Source organism: Alternaria atra (genome assembly GCF_907166805.1).
Source record: "Alternaria atra isolate CS162 genome assembly, contig: 28, whole genome shotgun sequence".
Lineage (NCBI taxonomy): Eukaryota > Fungi > Ascomycota > Dothideomycetes > Pleosporales > Pleosporaceae > Alternaria > Alternaria atra.
The window spans coordinates 3,469,330-3,487,734 of record NW_025091326.1 but is presented as its reverse complement, the minus strand read 5'-3'; the positions used below and the strand labels follow the sequence as shown (position 1 = coordinate 3,487,734).

Below are 18,405 nucleotides of genomic sequence, written 5' to 3'. Positions count from 1 at the left end.
GTAAGTCTTGATACTTGCCATCACATTAGAAATCTAGATCAAAGCGCTAGTATTGCATCCCAAATGCACCGATGCATTGCTAGATATGTCTCGCAAGTCAGCTAACACAACAATGGTAGTACCAATTCGGACAGAGCGGCCTGTGCCTGCAGCCTAAGCAACGAAGAAGTGTATTCCAGAAATCTCACTCTAACGTTCCCTCCCTCCTTCAAATTCGACATTATGGGGTCAATACAGCAGAAGTCGCATTTCAAGAAACTGCAACAATTCAAGGCAAATTATGCCGACGCCACGTTCACTCAGTATGAATCGCAGCGAACAGGTCTTCGGGTGGTGGTAGTCGATCGAAAGGGTCCCAAAGTATACGGCAACTTTGCAGTGGCCACAGAGATTCACGATGATTCGGGTGCACGTAAGTATCCTGGCTTGTATCTAACACGGCTCTACTAACTGATCCAGCGCATACCCTTGAGCATCTCTGCTTCATGGGCTCGCGGAAATACCCTTTCAAGGGTGTACTAGACAAGATTGCCACCCGATCGTACTCCGACACAAATGCGTGGACAGATGTCTCCGAGACAGTGTATACTCTCTCAACTGCAGGCTGGGAAGGCTTCGCCCAACTACTGCCCATCTACTTAGACCATCTCATTGTACCTACGCTTACCGATGCTGGCTGCTACACTGAGGTACATCACGTTGATGGCAAAGGAGAAGATGCAGGGTGAGTGCTACTTAATACTTGTACGCCATTTGCTAATGACCCAAGTGTGGTCTACTCCGAAATGCAGGGGCGTCAAAACTTGCAGGGTGATCTGATGGATCTCCAGATGCGCCGCCTCCTCTATCCTGAAGGCGACGGTTTCCGTATGGAGACAGGTGGTCTGATGGAGAATCTACGAGTTTCCACCGCAGAGCGCATCCGCCAATTTCATCGAGACATGTATCAACCCAAGAACATACGACTTGTACTGATCGGAGAGGTGGATCATTCAAATCTCTTGGAGGTACTAGACAAGTTCGAGGATCAGATTGTTGATCGCGTACCGGCTTACGATGCGCCCTTCAAGCGGCCATGGGTCGAGTCAAAGCAGACTCCGCCGCTGAGCAAGACTATCGTCGACACAGTCGAGTTCCCAGAAGAGGACGAATCAACGGGTGAGGTTCAGATTGCCTTTCTGGGACCTAAAACCATCGATGACCTTGGAGAGACTGCCATCAACACACTGCTCAACTACCTTGCTGGTTCATCTGTTTCAGTCCTGGTCAACACGCTCGTCGAGAAAGAGCATCTTGCGAGTATGGTCTATTTTTGGTGCAAAGGACATACCGATATGATCATTTGGTGGACCCTATCATCCGTAGAGACAGATAAGCTGGCAGATGCCGAGAAACGTTTCTTCGAAGTCCTCAAAGAACACGCTTCCAAGCCGCTTGACATGAGCTACCTCAAAGACTGTCTCCATCGGTTCAAGCGCCAAACCCGATACATGTCTGAGATTGGTATGGATGAGTACAAAGATCCGATCATCAAAGACCACGTCTTTGGCGACCGGAATGGAACTCACCTTGAAGAAGCGATGGCCACTCTTGATGTATTCGATACCTTGGATAAATGGACCGAGGAGGAATGGCGAGCGTACCTGAACAAGTGGATGGTAGATGCTCACCATGTTTCCATTTTGGGTAAGCCCTCCAAGGCACTCTCAGACAAGATCAAAGCAGATGAGGTTGCACGCGTCAAGGCACAACAAGAAAAACTGGGCGAAGAGGGACTGGAGAACCTCGCACAGAAGCTCAAGGAAGCCCAAGAGGAAAACGACAAGCCCATCCCAGAAGAGATCATCGCCGGTGTTCAGGTTCCAAGCACCGAATCTATCCACTTCTATGAGACTACCACAGCACGCTCTGGATTGGCGAAGAAGCTGGGCACCTCGGAGAATAACATTCAAACAATTGTTGACAAGGACGAGAACGGTCTCCCGCTCTTCATTCACTTTGAGCATATACCGACCTCTTTTGTGCATTTCGGCTTAGCCCTTGGAACTGCATCACTACCAACAGAACTCAAGCCTCTGCTCGGTGTATATCTGACCAACTTCTTCGCCACTCCTATCGTGAAGGATGGAAAGCGTATTGAGTTCGAGGAGGTTATCACTAAGCTTGAGCAGGATACCATTGAATACTCCATGGACCGTGGTACCGACATCGGAAGCTCTGAGATGATCTACATCCCTTTCATCGCTGAAGCGGACAAGTTCGAGACGGTCGTTTTATGGTTGAGGTCAATGCTCGTCGACTCTGTGTTCGACACTGAGCGCATCATTTCTGCTGTCAAAAAGATGCTTGCCGACGTGCCTGAGGAGAAGCGTGACGGTAATTCCATGAGCTTCGCAGTCGACCGCATGATCCACTACGATGCTGCGTCAGCCGTTCGTGCGACTGGAACACTTGTGAAGGGCCTATACCTCAAGCGCATCCTGAAGCTGCTCAAGACGGAGCCTCAGCAGGTTCTCGACAAGCTCGAAGCCTTGCGTAAACACCTACTGACTTTCTCCAACATGCGCATCCTCGTTACCGCCAACCTCGAGACCCTGCCAAACCCGGTATCCACCTTCAAACACCTCACCGAAGCCTTCAAACCCGGCCCAGAACCAACCGTGAACCCGATCGACGACCGTAATGCGCTCCTATCGGATATCGGCCGCAATCCGGGTGGCACACACTACATCATCCCCATGCCCATTGACTCCTCCTTCGCAGTTCTCACATCCAAAGGACCAAAGGGATACACAAATGCCCAACTCCCGCCCCTCATGGTTGCACTCGCCTATCTTGATGCTGTCGAGGGCCCCATGTGGCAGTCAATCCGCGGCACAGGTCTCGCATACGGCAGCAACTTCTTCCGTGACCCCGAAACAGGACTGCTCAAATTCCGCATCTCCAAATCCCCCAACGTGTTTGCCGCGTACAACAAAGCCAAGACGGTCATCAAGGAGTATGGCAATGGCACGCAGGAGTTTGAGAAGCTGGCGCTGGAAGGTGCTATCTCTAGTATCGTGCGTGACTTTGTCGATGAGCGCGCTACTGTTGTCGATGCCGCTAGGAGCTCCTTTATTGATCTTGTTACGCGTGGTGTTGGCAAGGACTGGCAGGATTGGGCACTTCGCGAGGTGCGCAAGGTGACTGAAGAAGATGTCAAGAAGATCTTGAACGAGGTTGTAGCTGGTGTGTTTGTGCCTGAGAAGACGGATCTGGTCGTGACATGTGGTGGTATTATGACTGACGTAAGTTCTTCCTCGCCTGCTTCTGCCTTTTGTGTCGAAACGATGCTTACATTTCTATACAGGGTCTCAAGAAAGACTTCGAAGACGCTGGCTTCAAGATTGAGATCAAGCAACTTGCCGACTTCCAAGACGCATATGGTCTGGAGGGCGAAGAGGATGACGACGATGACGATGATCTGTCAGGTAGCGACGACGGCGACGATGATTCTGAAACTGGGTCGGAAATGGAGGAGTAGAATCTGGAGGGCTAACATGAGATCTGTGCTCAGTCCATCAAATTCACTCGTCAGTCATAAATACCTACTGTCACCTGCCGAATAGTAGCTGCAATGCAGAACAACACTTCATTCAAAACCCTCTCAATGTTCATATTTGTACACTAATGCGACGAAAACCCCTTCTCCAAACCAAGAAACGAAAAAAAAACAGGACACTGCCAAATATAAACCAAACCTCACATCAATCATGCCAGATTGAACAAAACCCTCAGAAAGTGTTGTAAATCATCTCTCTCGTAAATACATACAAGGAAAGTAGGTCTCAAAAAATTGGGCGCCAGCAATGCCTCCCAGCCTCAGCAGGCGCAGTCGTAGAGTTTGCGTATTTGGACAAGGCCAACGTAAAAAGTGAGTTTGGTCGAAGTTCGAAAGGTAAGAAGGATGGGTTTGGGGAATCACATAAGAAAAGAAACCAGAACGGACAAGGAACGACGCACACACACAACGCCGCTGGGTTGGTGGCACATTCGCCGAAAACGCCCCCAATAAAACCCAAGTTGAGCAAATTCTGATCGTCGTGGTAAATGAACTGCTGGAAGCCGAACTATGCATCTTCGGGTAGAATGCGCGCAAAGTGCTTTTCCCAAATCCATCCTACTGTCTTTGTTTGATCATCTTGATTCCGCGCAAGCCATAGCTCACCCTTCATACCAATGACATCGAATATCTCGCCTGGCACGTACACAAGATATGGTATTCCGCCTTCACGGCGATCGTGTGCAATATTGAATTCGAAGAGACTGGCTGCTAAGAAGAGCACCTCTGGCTCATCGGTATCCGCAGGTGTAGTAGGGAGGTCCTCGACGCTGCCGCGAGCAGGAGAATCGGACATGGGTAGCGCCGAGTTGAAGACACCCGACGCACGAGTGGATCCCGGTAATGACGTTGGCTGAGAGGTGGGCGCGGAGAAGGTGTGAATAGTGGGTTGCGAAGGTGAGAGGAAGGATGGACCAAGTTGAGGTGGGAAATCGAATGCGTTGGTTCCCAGCGGTGAGTGCTCGATGTCTACCGCGCCATCGAGACCCAGGTAGTTGTGATTGTTGCGGGAAGGACCAGTGTTGCGCCGCTCTTTGCGAACTATGGTGGCGTCACTATTATCAGATGTAGGACTGAGTGCACGGGCTTCCCGTAACGATGTAGGTCCAGGGCCAGCCCGACCTGATGCGTTGGGTGGATAGAGAGAAGGATATGCTGGTCCTGCAGGGGAAGAGCGTGGCGGGTTATCGAAACTGCGAGGATGTGATCGGGGTGCATAACCGCCGCTATTGCGGGTCTTTGAGTCGAGCATTGATGCCTCGCTCCCGATAGATTCAGTACGACGCGACGATGAGTTACGAGACGATGCGCCGCCATCAGAAGAGAGCGTCGGAACAGGAGACGTCATGTTGGAGATATCAACCAGGAGATTCCTGTTGATGATGCCCAATCTGTTCGCGAGATCCTGCATCGGTTTGTAGTCTGAGTGGAAACGCTCAACGTAGGATTCGAGGTCGTAACGAAGGGACGTCGTGTGCTGTGGTTCGCTCTCAAGTAGCGGAAGAATCTTCTTCGAGCAAGTCTTGTACCAATCCTTTTGCAAACACATGAACAGAGTCATGAGCGTGCGCATGAGGCCCTTTGTTCTTTCGTAGAGAAGAGGTAGCTCATGCTTGAGAGTGTCGTTAATTGTACTGAACTTTTTGGATGACTCCTCTATGTCCGGGTCAATCTTTTCGCCGCGATCAAGTGCTTGCTTGTGCTTGACGTAGTACAGCAGGTATTTTTTGCGTTGCTCGATGGTTTTCTGATAAGAGACCCACATTTCCCAGAGGTCACCAACAGGCTTCAGAACGCGGCTTCGAACGGCAGCTTTCTGTGACACAGTTAGCTGAATATTGATGATACGATCTTCTAATACTTACGTGATCTTCTAATGCCTTATTCTGCAGCTCGAAATGAGCCATAGCCCATTTTCGCCACGTGCTCTCGATCTCTGGATACACAGATGGCGCCACTTCGCAGACAGTGATGAAGCCCAAAAACACAATGTTGAGTTGAAGATAGTGCTCCGTAATCGAATCAAGGTACTGTTCGAAGTCACGAATAACGATCTGAAGTTGGAAGAAGTGCCCTCCAAACTTCTGCTCTTTCGATTTGTAATCCTGGTCTTTGAAAGTCTTGTCGGCCTCATCATATGCCTTGCTCTTGTCAACCTTGGGGATGAAGGCCTTGACAAAAGTCTTGCCAAGACCGCTTTTCTTCTCCTTCTTGCCTTCAGAAGCGGCGGCGCGGAAAGTATCAGAACGCGCCTTGGCCTGGTTGATACGCTGACTCATTGCTCTTAGTTCCTCATAGGCTTCTTTGATCTTTGGCAGATCGGGATGGTCAGGGTCTGTAATCTCTTGCAAGGACTGCAGAATCAGCGGATACTTCAACAGGCGCTGACAAGGCTTCAACAATAGAGAGTCCAGATCCCACGCTTGGGTCATGTTTTCTACTTGCTCAAAGCAAGCAGTGACCCACCCAGATAAGGTCTCGTTGCCGTGGTTCTTCTTGATATAAGCGCTGGCATTATCCTGATTAAGGAAGTATGTTGTGTAGAGTCGTTCCATCTTCTCTTTATTGTCCAAGAAAACTTGGCCAATCGTGGTCAATCGATCGTTCTCCAGAGTGCAGTTCTCGAACTGATCCGGAGAGTCCTCAGATGGCCGTCGAGCATGCATTGGTGATTCTCCAGAATCATACGATTTACCGTCAGAGGAGTCGCGGTTCCAGGGGCCAGTTGGAGGTGATATCTCGTAGTTGACAATAGGCTTCGCGGCCTTCTTGAAGGCACGAAATAGCGACAGAGAGAACTTTTCCAGTTCTTTGCAATTGCTGAACAATAACCTCTTTTCCTTTTCACTCATCAGGTTTTGCGCGGTCGCCTCGAAGATGTTGTGTGCAATCATCATGTCTATACAGAACTGATGCTCAGTGTGAAGCAGCTCTTGCAAGGTGCGATATCGCTTTATTAAAGCTTGCTTGGCAGGGTCAGGCTGGCCGTTTTCGCCTTGCTCGGCTTCACATGGTATCTCAACAGTAGACTCGATAGGTTGTGGAGTACCGTATCGGTCCTCGAGGCTTTGTTCGTGTACATGAAGGACAGGAGTACGTGACCGAGCGGGGTGCATTTCGAATTTGTCGTCGTGGAGCATGGATCGTGAAAGTTGTTGCTGTTGTTGCGGCGTAGAGTTGTACGGGTTAGGTCGAGAGGAGAGTTGTTGATCAATAGATGGGTTCACAGGGGGAGGCGGTGGTGAGTAGTTGGGACGGGGAGGAGCTGGGAGTGAATGCGGCATACTGTGTTGTAGGTCAAGTCCAAGTCCGCCATTGGTCCATGCAAGTTGTGGAAGTTCAATGCGGTTGGATGCTACCGACTTATGCTCATCTGTTGAGGTTCGTGATAATGCATTGTGAGAAGGGTCGCCGGAAGAGCTGCCGGAATGAGACGCATCTTCTTGGATGGTTGTGGTGGTAGAGCCTGCCGATTCCCGTGAATAGCGTCGCGAGGACGATGGGTAAATGATCGCTGTCCCGCCGACATGAGACTCTGGTGTACCTTGCTGTAGCTGTGGTGTGTACGAATCTGGGCGTGATGGGGACGCTACTCTTTCGGGCTCGCGCCTCGTCTTGTCGTATTTCGAACCATTAGCATCACTCAGCAATCGAGCGAGATATGTCTCTGTAGACTCTTTTGATGCCCAATCTTTGTGTTGTGCAATGACGGGCGAGACCTGTTGCACCCTTTCTCTCGATACCGAGGCTAACTCCGGGGAAATAACGGGAGACTGATGGTACATGTTTAAAACAGAGTTGACGACGCTGTAAGTCTCGGTATTTAGCGTCAGCGAGCCAAGTGTTTGGTAAGGAGCAACGCTTGCGGAGTCATCCGGATACAATGTGTCCCGTTTTGGGGCCGAATCGCCTAGCGATCCTTTCGTATCGTGGCGAGACATGGATGGCATGTCTCTAGCATCGTGTGCTTGCTCAGAGTTGTACCCAAACGCCAAAGCCTTGAGGCCTGCGCTGAAGCTCCCCGAATCGGGTTCCCATGGTTCTGGTGGCTCCTCTTCGCTAAGCATGATTGGTATTGATTCCCTAACACCTAGTTCTGACTTCTCCATCTCAGGTGATTGAGGAGCGGGCCTCTGTGGTGGAGGGTGGAAAATATGTGGTTGCAAGAGCTGGTGCTCCGACTCCTGATGCGCCGTCGGCGGCGTAAGAACAAAGCTTCCTGGCAGCCCCAGTACGGGCGATTCGTCAAAATCGGTCATGGCTGACGCTGGTTGCTCGAGCAGTGGTACAGACAGACTAGACGTCTGGAGGCTCAGATGTTGTTGCTCTGACAAGGGTGACGAGTGCTCATCCCGCGAAATGCGCTGCGTCTGCTCACGGGTACCATGAGATTGCTCGGTTTCAGCAACACCGGGCAGCCCCGCAGGTTGCTCTTGCGGCGTATCGAAGCTACTTGCAAGTGGAAAATATTCCTGCTCACCATGGGGGCCGGTACTCGTCGAGCGGGATGCGGGCGAAGGTTGGAGCGGCTGTCTTTCTCTCGAGTTGCGCAAGCGGGGCGACGTTGGTGGAGGCGGGGCGTTCACGACGGCAGACACACTTGGTCCGCTTCTCACTCCCAAGGGCGACTTCCCTCTCTCGCGATATCCACGGTAAGCTAATGCGGGGAGCGTTGACTGGTCTGTGCCTCGGGAGGAGACTGGAGCGCCTGCCGCCGCAGCCAGAACCCTGTCCATTCTCGTCGGCGAGGCGCGGTTGCTGTGATTCATTGCGCGGGTTGGCGTGTATTTGACGGACCGTGTCGACGAGTTCGAGTCTGAGCCCGCGCTCAAACGACGTGTCGCTACTGGTATCCTCGAACGTGGCGTGTGCCGTTGGGGCGACCGTGGTGTAGTTTGTTCTTGCGCATGTGCCTGCGTGCGCGGTGTGGGTTGCGCGTCGTCGGCGAAGGCTGATGTTGCAGTGCTCGCAGACCGTCCATGGTGCGAGCTGTTGAACGAGATCGAAGGTTGTGCAGCGTCTGCCTGCGTGCTCTCGAAAACGGGGATTCCAAACCCTGGCGATAACACATCCTGTCCAGTTAGCACTTCGCCAAACAGCTGCCTCCCACTGGGTGCTGACGCCCGATTTGGCGAGGTGACCTTTTTGGGCGTCGAGGTTGACATGTGCTGGTCGATGCTGCTCCTGCTGCCATTCGTCCTTCGCGCATTTCGAGGGGATGCTGGGGCAGGCTGGGGCCGGTCTCGCGGCTTCAGATTGTTGAACTTGTGCGATCCGTACGAGGCTTCTTTGCTCGGGCGTGCAGCCGATGCAGTCGACGAAATGGATGCATTCGTGCGTCTGGCCGAGTCGTGTGCCCCAGCTCGACTCGGTGTCCTAGATCTCGAGCGCACTGCAGTCGAAGACGTGGTTGAGCTGGCTCCGGGCGACTGCTCGAAGCGCTCTGCCAGGGCTCTGACTTTGTTGGAGACCTGAGGGGAGCGAGTCGCTGGGGGCGGCGATGCAGGACCAGAGGCAGACCTCGGGGTCGCTTTGGGTGTTGTACGCGCACCGTTCGTCATGGGCTGCCGCTGCCGCGCTGCGGGCATGTCGATGCCGCGTTGCGGTGAGGGAGGTGCTGTGTGCTCGGTCGTAGTATAGGCGGAGTAGTAGTGCTCGGGCGAGGTTCCCAGATCTTGGTCGGCATGGTCGAGCTCAGTCGACTGCAGCCAGTGTGAAACCGAAAGGCCGGGATCGTATGCATATTCATGCGCTTGGTCAGAATCCATATCCCATAGTCGGCGGGCGCAAGGGCGCAAAAGCAAGGCAGCGCCAACGTCGGAAGAAGAGGTGGTCCAATCTCGACCAACAAGGGTTGCCAACTCACACTCGGCTCCTCTCGATCAGAAGGCGTCTGGGCCAATGACGATGTCGAGGCCAGTGGTGCCCCAAGTCGACGAGTTGATATGTTTCAGCCTGAAAAGCAAGCCGACTGGTTCCCGATACGGCGCGCTTGTGAGAGGTTCTGAACTGTCTGTGTCAGATCAACAACTGGAGCCCACACGGTACATCTTAACTCCGTCGTTAACATGCAGCTAGGAAGCGGGATACCGGCGCCGCACTTGATGAGGCGGCACGCGACGACGGTCTGGCCTTTGCAACTAGCAGACACATGTCGATATGCTCAGTGTACACAGTGTGTCCCGTCTTGGTAGATTGGGTCAAGTTTCGATGATCCGCATACTCTTTCGCGGCGTGCTTATCCATCCGTGCTTCTTGATGGGTATCGGATGGTAGCATCCCGCTTCCCCAGCCCGTAGCCTCTACCAGTACTAGCGGTTCGTGCTAGGCTTCATTCCAAGGATAGCCGTGTTTTATATAACCAGGGGTACGTAGATCTGTAGATGCAGCTGACCTAAGATCGTTCCATGTACATCATTGTTCCGTTGCCATCCTTCAATTGCATGTAAAGTCAGGTACGAAGATGAGGACGATGGGGTTTCCACGTGGCACAAACGAAGCTAGTCCCAAAGAGATGTGGACTTGGACCCTTCCGTATCCATCCCCACACACGAAAGGTGCATCACAGCACACAAGGTTTTATCTAGAGATGTGATAGTGGAAAGACTGTGTGATCAACATCGTGTTCTTCGGTATACATCGCAAACTCGACGAGAAGTGTAGGTGACGGTTAGGAAGAGCTTACTGCGCCAAGGATACAAGGTATCAGCACATCAAAAGTACATAAATGTTCCGTTAAGACACTTGGGGGTCATTTGCTTTAGGTGGCGGGTCCATTGCAGATAGTTGTTATTCAAGTTTCGCACCTTCCAGACATGTCCCCATTGAAGGAAGAACAACTCTGGATCTAGCCCCACTAGCAGGGGCAGCGGAATAAAAGAGCTTGTGTCAAGTGTTCAGTTTCTTCCTTGTATGCGGCAAGAGTGCATGTTTATCTCTGCAGAATGAAGCTGCTTGAAAACAACCGAGCTGTCAACGATTACACAGGCAACATTTGACAATGCCTCGTACACAATCATACAAGACTGGATGACTGAGACAGTGCAGTATCCAAACATGGCTGTACGCTGCAGGTGCCGAGGAATGCAACCCAGACACGGATACAGGACATGGCGTCGAAACCATGTCCTAGCATCAAGCACACAGCTTTGCAGTCCACCGAAAACGTCACGTAAACATGTAATGTACGACCAATCATTGCGCTCTCTCCCACTGCAAAAGCAGGGAGAAACCGCACCCAAGATCAGCCAAAGTATTCCTCTCCACTTCACAGACGGTTTTCGTTCTCATGGAAACCTCACACCGTCCGTAGACGACGGGTCTCTCCAAAGAAAATGCTTTTCGTGAGTGTGCAATTTTTTGCGTTGTTCAATGAAGAGGAAAGGAAGGGACGGCGGCGAGAAAGCTTTTCTTCTTGAGACCGGCGGAACCTTTCGCCGAGGCGCTTTGACGTTGTGCGCAGCCCCGCCACAAGTGGGCTGTTCCGGATCTGGGTTTGAGTCACTTTGTGTGGGATTTGAACTCGAAAGTTGCCTGCCGCCAGTCTCCACAAACGCAACTCTACGACAGACGAATCCAATCTCCCAACAACCGAAACTTGCAACTCGATTGCCTCCCGAATTCCCAACCCCCCAAACAAGTTGCCCAGCATGGAGTCCGAGTCCGACCACGACCACCGCGATGACGAGAGTGTGTCTGAGCAGGAAGAGATTGAGGAGACAAAGCCAAAGTCCGCGATGAAGAAGGGCCGGGAACCCGTGGCGCCCGTAGAGCGCCCAGAGCTTCCGTACGTGTTGAATGTGTGAGGCTCTGCGCCATATAGCTAACGCGCACAAGCGAACAACCAGACCCGAGCACGCTCGACCTTACTACACTGAACCCACTGTCGCCTGAGATTATTTCACGCCAAGCCACAATCAACATCGGAACCATTGGTCACGTCGCTCACGGAAAGAGTACTGTGGTAAAAGCCATCTCCGGTGTGCAGACGGTCCGCTTCAAGAACGAACTGGAGAGGAATATTACCATCAAGCTCGGTTACGCGAACGCGAAGATCTACCAGTGTGACAACCCAGAGTGCCCGCGCCCAACATGCTACCGGTCATACAAGAGCGACAAGGAGGTCGACCCACCTTGTGAGCGTGAAGGGTGCGAGGGAAAATACAGGCTGAAGCGCCACGTCTCTTTCGTCGACTGCCCTGGTCACGACATTCTCATGAGCACTATGTTGTCGGGCGCCGCCGTCATGGACGCTGCACTGCTTTTGATTGCTGGAAACGAATCTTGCCCGCAACCGCAGACAAGTGAGCATCTTGCTGCCATCGAGATCATGAAGCTGAACCACATCATCATTCTCCAAAACAAGGTTGATCTGATGCGGGAGGACAGTGCTGCGTCGCATTACGAATCTATCCTCAAGTTCATCCGAGGAACCGTCGCGGATGGCTCTCCCATCATCCCCATCTCCGCCCAGCTGAAGTTCAACATTGATGCTATCAACGAACACCTCATCAGCAAGATCCCAGTTCCAGTACGAGACTTCTCCGCGAAGCCACACATGATTGTCATTCGATCCTTCGACGTCAACAAGCCCGGTGCCGAAATTGATGAGCTCAAGGGTGGTGTTGCTGGTGGTAGTATCCTCACTGGTGTACTGAAGCTGGGAGACGAGATTGAGATCAGGCCCGGTATCGTTTCAAAGGACAGTGCCGGAAAGATTCAGTGCAAGCCTATCTTCTCAAGAGTAGTGTCCCTATTTGCCGAACACAACGACTTGAAGTTCGCCGTTCCGGGAGGACTGATCGGTACGCAATCTTAGTCGCAACACCACTGATTCTTCAACTAACATACTCTAGGTGTCGGTACACGCGTTGACCCTACTCTGTGTCGTGCGGATCGTCTTGTCGGTTTCGTCCTTGGTCTCCGTGGACATCTTCCCAACATCTACACCGAGCTCGAAGTCAACTACTTCCTCCTCCGAAGATTGCTCGGTGTCAAGACTGCAGATGGCAAGCAGGCCAAGGTAGCCAAGCTTGCAAAGAATGAAGTTTTGGTAAGTCTTGATCCCTTGTGTGTTTAGAACAAGGCTGATAATCGCATAGATGGTCAACATCGGATCAACTGCAACCGGTGCCAAGGTTGTGGCTGTCAAGGCTGATGCTGCTCGTCTATCCCTCACCTCCCCCGCATGCACAGAAATCGGTGAGAAGGTTGCGCTGTCTCGACGTATTGAGAAGCATTGGCGTCTTATCGGTTGGGCCAACATTGTAGCGTAAGTTTGACAGCATATCTAGCTGCATCCACGAGCTTACATATCTTTTAGCGGCAACATCCTCCAGCCTATCGTCGATTGAGCGGGGACAGAGAGTAGTGGGGTAGCTCACAAGGAGTGGAACGATAAACTTTATGATGGGACGACGTAAACGTGGGGCGTATGATGGCAGAACATGTGCATTTGGTTCCTGAGCATTTCCTGCCGGAGTCGGTTGCGCTTGGAGAAGGGCATCAAAAGTGGTTTTTCTCGCAGCTGTGTTTTAGACAGCATCTGAAGCCACAACCGCAGAGGTCTAGCGTCACTGGAGAGCGAGCGTCTTGTGTATCAGTACGTTCTCCAGCTCAGGGTAGCCGCATATAATGAAACATGCACGATCCACTAGAACTGTTGAGAATGCAGATGACATCGGCTCCACAGGCGGAAAGTAGGCCGATCTTCACATGAAAGCCATTCCGTGACACATGCAAGAGCATGGCCCAACAACGTCAGATCAGCGTACTAGCCTACATGTGCCTCATAGTCCCCTCACTGCATTTTCGTACGAGTTCTCCGGTCGCTGTATTAATTTGATTGCCTATACGAGGTATGTTTGCGAGGCTCCAGTAATTATGCCTGTACAAGGCCGAGCACACGCTCAAAAGCTCACGCGCACTGACTCGGGGTTAGAGTTCAACTTACGTTCCATTCTAAACAACACAACGATTATACGAATACGCGGCTCTGCTTGTGCTGCGAACGATAGCTTGTCTCTTTTTACTTCTTGACGCTCGCTGTTCATATTGCTTTAATCTTTTATTGTAATCGCAAGCCTACATTGGATTTGTACACCTGACAACAAAGTTTGCGGAACCCTGCCCGCGTCGGAACTGGAGCGCGACGGCCATGGAAGAAGACCCTTCGAAAGCGAAAGCGGCACCACCTCCGCTACATATCTACCGCCCCATCCCGCGTCGCAACTTCGAATCCAACTACGACACGGCCGATTCGCCCACACACGCCTTTTCGCAGGCAACGCCTCCGAGCGCGACCGAGAACCGGAGATCGTCTGACTTCCTCGCTCAGCTCAACGCCCGCTTGCTGGGGACATTTAATTCGCGCGATGACGACTCGGACGACCAGGAGAGGGAGAGTAGGCCTCCGCCGCGGAACAAGAGTTACTTGAACATGACGAGTAGCACTTTATCCGGCATATACGACGAGACGGGTGCGAATACGGCTGGGGAACTGAGCACGGCGGAAACGCCATGGGGGACTGGTGCCGAGACACCCACACACATGACCATGGGCTTTCAGACCCGGGAAACCGCGATGGGGAGTCCTGATGGCGGACTGAGCTTGAAGAACCAGGCCAGGAAAGGATCAAACAAGGGCAAAGCTGAAGGGAGGCGGAGGAGTCATGCGATCAAACAACCGCGTCACGGCGTATGGAAATACGCTGTGATTTTGGGCAAGCTCGTAGCCCTGTACGTCTTTGGCGTCATCTACGGAGTCATCGTCTCGCATCTCCACGAGACGAGACAATTGGCAGCTGTACACGTTGAAGGTGTTGATCGCAAGAGTCAGGCCTACCTTGCCACCTGGGGACTATTTGGAGTTACCTTGGGAAGTTTGCTTCCATACGTTGATCTCGTATGGGATGCACAACGGAAAGAGAGCCAGATGGAAGACAAGGAGGCGGATACACACGATTCACCCATCAGCGAGCAGATCAATGATGTAGTTAGGAGTGTGGCAGCTTTTGTCGGGATAGCATTTGCTATTGTAAGTTCTCCTTGGTACTACCTCACTATATACTTGGACGTCGACTGACACTTTGATTCCTAGCGCCGTCTCCCCTGGCAATCCACCCTCCAGCTCACCCTAACTCTCGCCCTCGTAAACCCCGCCCTTTGGTACATCCTCGATCGCTCGAAACCCGGCCTCTCTGTCTCACTCACCGTCACTTCTATCCTCACATCCTTCATTTTCCTCTCGAATCCAGATGTTCTTCCCTCACCGTCCCTACCAGCCACCACAAACGCCACGCAAATCCCGTCCATGGGCAGCCATACATATCAAAAGGGGAAACCAGCACCAGTCGTTACACCAGAGCTGTTCGCTGGCATGGTTAGTTACGAGAACTTAGCTGTCGTAACTTGGGTGGGAAGTGTCCTATTCTGTAGTTGCGTTTGTTTTGGCAGTATAGGGAGGAGGTTGGCTGTGCTGGAGGAAAGTGGGTGGAAGAGGTGATGCTTCTTGGTTGAAGATTATAGTGTCTCAGGGATTACATTGGATAGTCTCGCACAACTATTGTGTGTTGAGACAATGGATAGATTCTGCGGATGCATGGGGCGTCTGGTAGGAATGAAACCCTTTGGCCTTATATTGGGCCTTTGTGGAATTTGATCTCATCACTCCTTGATGTGTGCTGCCCTTTCAGTACGGCTTTTTCCAGCGAATATTGTGCAAGTAGAATCACACGTCACCTCTCGATTTGGGACTACATGAGCACCCCATTCAATGGAAGAACTGTACACTTCTGAGATTCTGAAACTTTTCTTTGCCTACTACAACGGTACGTAATAAGAAATGATTTACGAAGATAAATGACTTGAACCCCAATATTGCTCTTGAATTTCGTGTATTGTTCTATCTAGTGTTATCGTAGGCTGCATAGCCTTGTTGTTCTTGCTGCTGCACTTGTTGGGTTTCCTCCTTGTATAGGGTGGTCAAGTCAACGTACTGCCCAAGTTTGACTAGTTGTTACCATTGCAGATGAGAGAAACTACAAAGAAGCAAACACCAGAAAACCTGCTGTCTATTATATCCACCAATAAATCTGGGAACAAAAACAATGATTGCCTACCATGGTACACTTCATGTGAGAGGTCGAAAAGGAAAAAAAGAGGCAAAAAAGAGGTGTCGCAAATTGGCGGTACTGGGAACTATAGACATGTTAGTAACAATGTCTCAGTAAACCGACTCAATGAAGGGGAACGTACTCGAACCCAGGCTGGCGCGGATCTGGATCAGGACAAGCTAAGTTGTCCGCCAGCCACAACGCGACGTCATACCACTAGACCATACCACCGTTGGTATCGAGCTCTGATTGGCTGATTTGATGGAGGAAACGAAAAATAAATTATTCATAATCTCTCTAAAATTATAAAAAGAAGCATGTTGGAAATGGCTCTAATCGGTTTTGCAAAGCGGCTACAGAGTGGGAATATGAGTCAAGGTAAAGGCATCGTGGGGAACACATGCAGAGCCGAGTGGGGAACATAGGCGATTGGGCATGGTTGCCGTCTTCGGAGAAACGGCTACAAATACTTTTACTAGACACCATCACTAAGTGGAGAATCAGGTCTACTTTGCTCTCGGACTGTTTCATGAACAGGCCGTTTGAACAGGCCGTATGAACAGGGTGGTGAGATGCGTAAGATTCTTCTATGCTTTCTCAGATACATCATCTCTTCATACGTGTCCATATCCTCATAATCATCAATGCTTTACGAGCCGCTTTAGGCTGTATTAGATCAACGGCCGGGGCCACTGAAAACTACCATTCGGCGATGACAATTCTCTGCTTTGCCCACTAATCCCCTAATCCCCAACGTCTCTTTCTTGTAGATCCTGAGTACCATCGTACATGCTTCTTCTGTGTTTACATTCGTTTTGATTACCATGCATACGATACTACGTGATACACCAGAAACATCGTTCTACAAGACGTTTACTGGGCCTTGGAGAGCTTCGCCCTGCTAGCAGCGAGAGCAGCAGAGAGACTGAACTGGGTGTTGATACCGTCGATACGGTGGACAGCGTTGAGGTTCTTGACGCAGGTGATTTGGAAGCAAGTAGCAGATCCCTGGCGGGAGGCAATCGTAGAGTAGGCGAGGAAGTATTCCCAGATCTGGCGCATAGTTAGCATCTAGCGATAAAGGCATACGAAAGTAATTCTTACCTTGAACCATCGGATGCCGTACTTGGCAACGACCTTCTCCTTGTTGGCGAGCCAGTTGCGGTACCACCTCCAAAGAGTAGCAGAGTAGTGTACACCGATGGTGTCAACCATCTTGACCTCAAAACCAGCGCCCTCGAGGGTGTCGATAACGAAACCCAGAGGAGTAGAAGCATCGGCACCGGGGAAGACGTATTTGTTCATGAAAAGACCCCAGGTGAAGTCCTCGAACTGCCAAGCCTTGCGGAGACCAGCGATCTGGAGGAAGAAGACACCGTCGTCATCGAGCATATCGTAGACCTGACGGAAGAAACCGCTCAAGTGGCGGACACCGACGTGCTCAGCCATCTCGAGACAGGTAATCTTGTTGTAGCCACCAGGAGGGAGGGGAATGTCACGGTAGTCCATGCAGAGAATCTTGGACTGGTCTTCTTCGATGCCAGCCTTCCTGAGGCCGTTGTTGCCCCAAGCAGTCTGGTTGCGACCAAGAGTAACACCCGTAGCGTGAGCACCGTAGTTGACGGAGGCGAACTTGGTAAGGGTACCCCATCCGCAACCAATGTCGAGCATCTTCTCGCCCTTCTTCAGACCGATCTTCTCGCAGACGATTGACATCTTGTTATCCTGTAGCTGTTCGAGACTCTCCTCAGTGTTGATGTCGGAGATGATGCCGGAGGTGTAGATCATACGAGGACCGAGGAACCAGCCGTAGAAGTCGTCACCGCGGTCGTAGTGGTCGCGGACCTGTTCTTCGTCTAAAGTGGGGTCAGCATATACCTACAGTTTATAGGTGTTCGAGTTACCTACCCTGAGACTTGGAGTGAACAATCATCTCCGGGATCATGCCAAAGAGGAAGTGCTTGATCAATCCGAGGGTGAAGCGGGGCTTGGACCAGTCGTGGCGCCATTCGAGAATCTCGAGCATGTCGCCATTGAGCTCGACCTCACCGTCGAAGTACTTCTCCTGAAACGTCTCAATGGGGATCTGCTTCTTGCCATAGTATGCGTCGCGGTCCTCGGGCTTAGTGAACTTGAGGTAGTGCTCTATGGGCTTGCCGGGAAGTTTGGCTTTCTCGTTCTTGCGGGGTGCGAATTCAGAGGTAAGCCACCAGAATGGTCCTAGAATAGGAAGGAACAGGACAAGGGCTAGGAAAACCCATGTCTTGAAGCCCATACCCCAGCTCCAGGTGATGTAGGCGGGGATGCCAACCAGCAGCGAGATGAGGGCATAGTTGTTGAACGAGTCGCGACCGGAACCTTCTGCAGGCAGAGGAGCATTCGCAATGGTCGGGTACTGTTGGACGTCGAATGTCAGCGTGCTAGCTCTCCATGTTGATGCTCAATGGCTGGCGGGGTTGCTCGTTAAATTGCACAGATGCAACAACTTACCGAAGTCGTCTTGACGCCGCAGTCGAAGGCGGGCGTCGTGGGCGAGGGCGCCGGTGGCGTCTCAACCCACTCAAAGTTCTCCTCAGAGGTATTGCTGCTCATCTTGCGCACCGCTGAGCAATTTTGCAAGATGGGAAGCAAACGTGTTGGGATCTGGAGGCTTTAACGGCGGTGAATCTAAGCGAACACCCACCGGGGTTG

The 18,405-nt window shown here is 51.7% G+C and overlaps 5 protein-coding genes across 5 annotated transcripts; 3 read left to right on the top strand and 2 right to left on the bottom strand.

Moving 5' to 3' along the window:
• Positions 1-222: 222 nt before the first annotated feature.
• On the top strand, positions 223-3,523 carry ALTATR162_LOCUS8163 (uncharacterized protein; the record flags this gene model as incomplete). The annotated part of the gene is made up of 4 exons (XM_043315793.1): positions 223-412; positions 460-724; positions 770-3,287; positions 3,350-3,523. The coding sequence occupies 4 exons, from the start codon at positions 223-225 to the stop codon at positions 3,521-3,523; spliced, it is 3,147 nt and encodes a 1,048-aa protein (XP_043171728.1).
• A 586-nt stretch (positions 3,524-4,109) lies between these two features.
• ALTATR162_LOCUS8162 (uncharacterized protein) lies at positions 4,110-9,369 on the bottom strand (the record flags this gene model as incomplete). The annotated part of the gene is made up of 2 exons (XM_043315792.1): positions 4,110-5,417; positions 5,467-9,369. 2 exons carry the CDS (start codon positions 9,367-9,369, stop codon positions 4,110-4,112), a joined length of 5,211 nt encoding a protein of 1,736 aa, XP_043171727.1.
• Positions 9,370-11,250: 1,881 nt separating this feature from the next.
• ALTATR162_LOCUS8161 (uncharacterized protein) lies at positions 11,251-12,954 on the top strand (the record flags this gene model as incomplete). The annotated part of the gene is made up of 5 exons (XM_043315791.1): positions 11,251-11,387; positions 11,438-12,405; positions 12,457-12,653; positions 12,703-12,872; positions 12,924-12,954. 5 exons carry the CDS (start codon positions 11,251-11,253, stop codon positions 12,952-12,954), a joined length of 1,503 nt encoding a protein of 500 aa, XP_043171726.1.
• Positions 12,955-13,757: 803 nt separating this feature from the next.
• ALTATR162_LOCUS8160 (uncharacterized protein) lies at positions 13,758-15,118 on the top strand (the record flags this gene model as incomplete). Its single annotated transcript, XM_043315790.1, has 3 exons — positions 13,758-14,636; positions 14,700-15,002; positions 15,056-15,118. 3 exons carry the CDS (start codon positions 13,758-13,760, stop codon positions 15,116-15,118), a joined length of 1,245 nt encoding a protein of 414 aa, XP_043171725.1.
• A 1,469-nt stretch (positions 15,119-16,587) lies between these two features.
• On the bottom strand, positions 16,588-18,306 carry ALTATR162_LOCUS8159 (uncharacterized protein; the record flags this gene model as incomplete). Its single annotated transcript, XM_043315789.1, has 4 exons — positions 16,588-16,767; positions 16,819-17,570; positions 17,623-18,109; positions 18,205-18,306. The coding sequence occupies 4 exons, from the start codon at positions 18,304-18,306 to the stop codon at positions 16,588-16,590; spliced, it is 1,521 nt and encodes a 506-aa protein (XP_043171724.1).
• Positions 18,307-18,405: the final 99 nt, after the last annotated feature.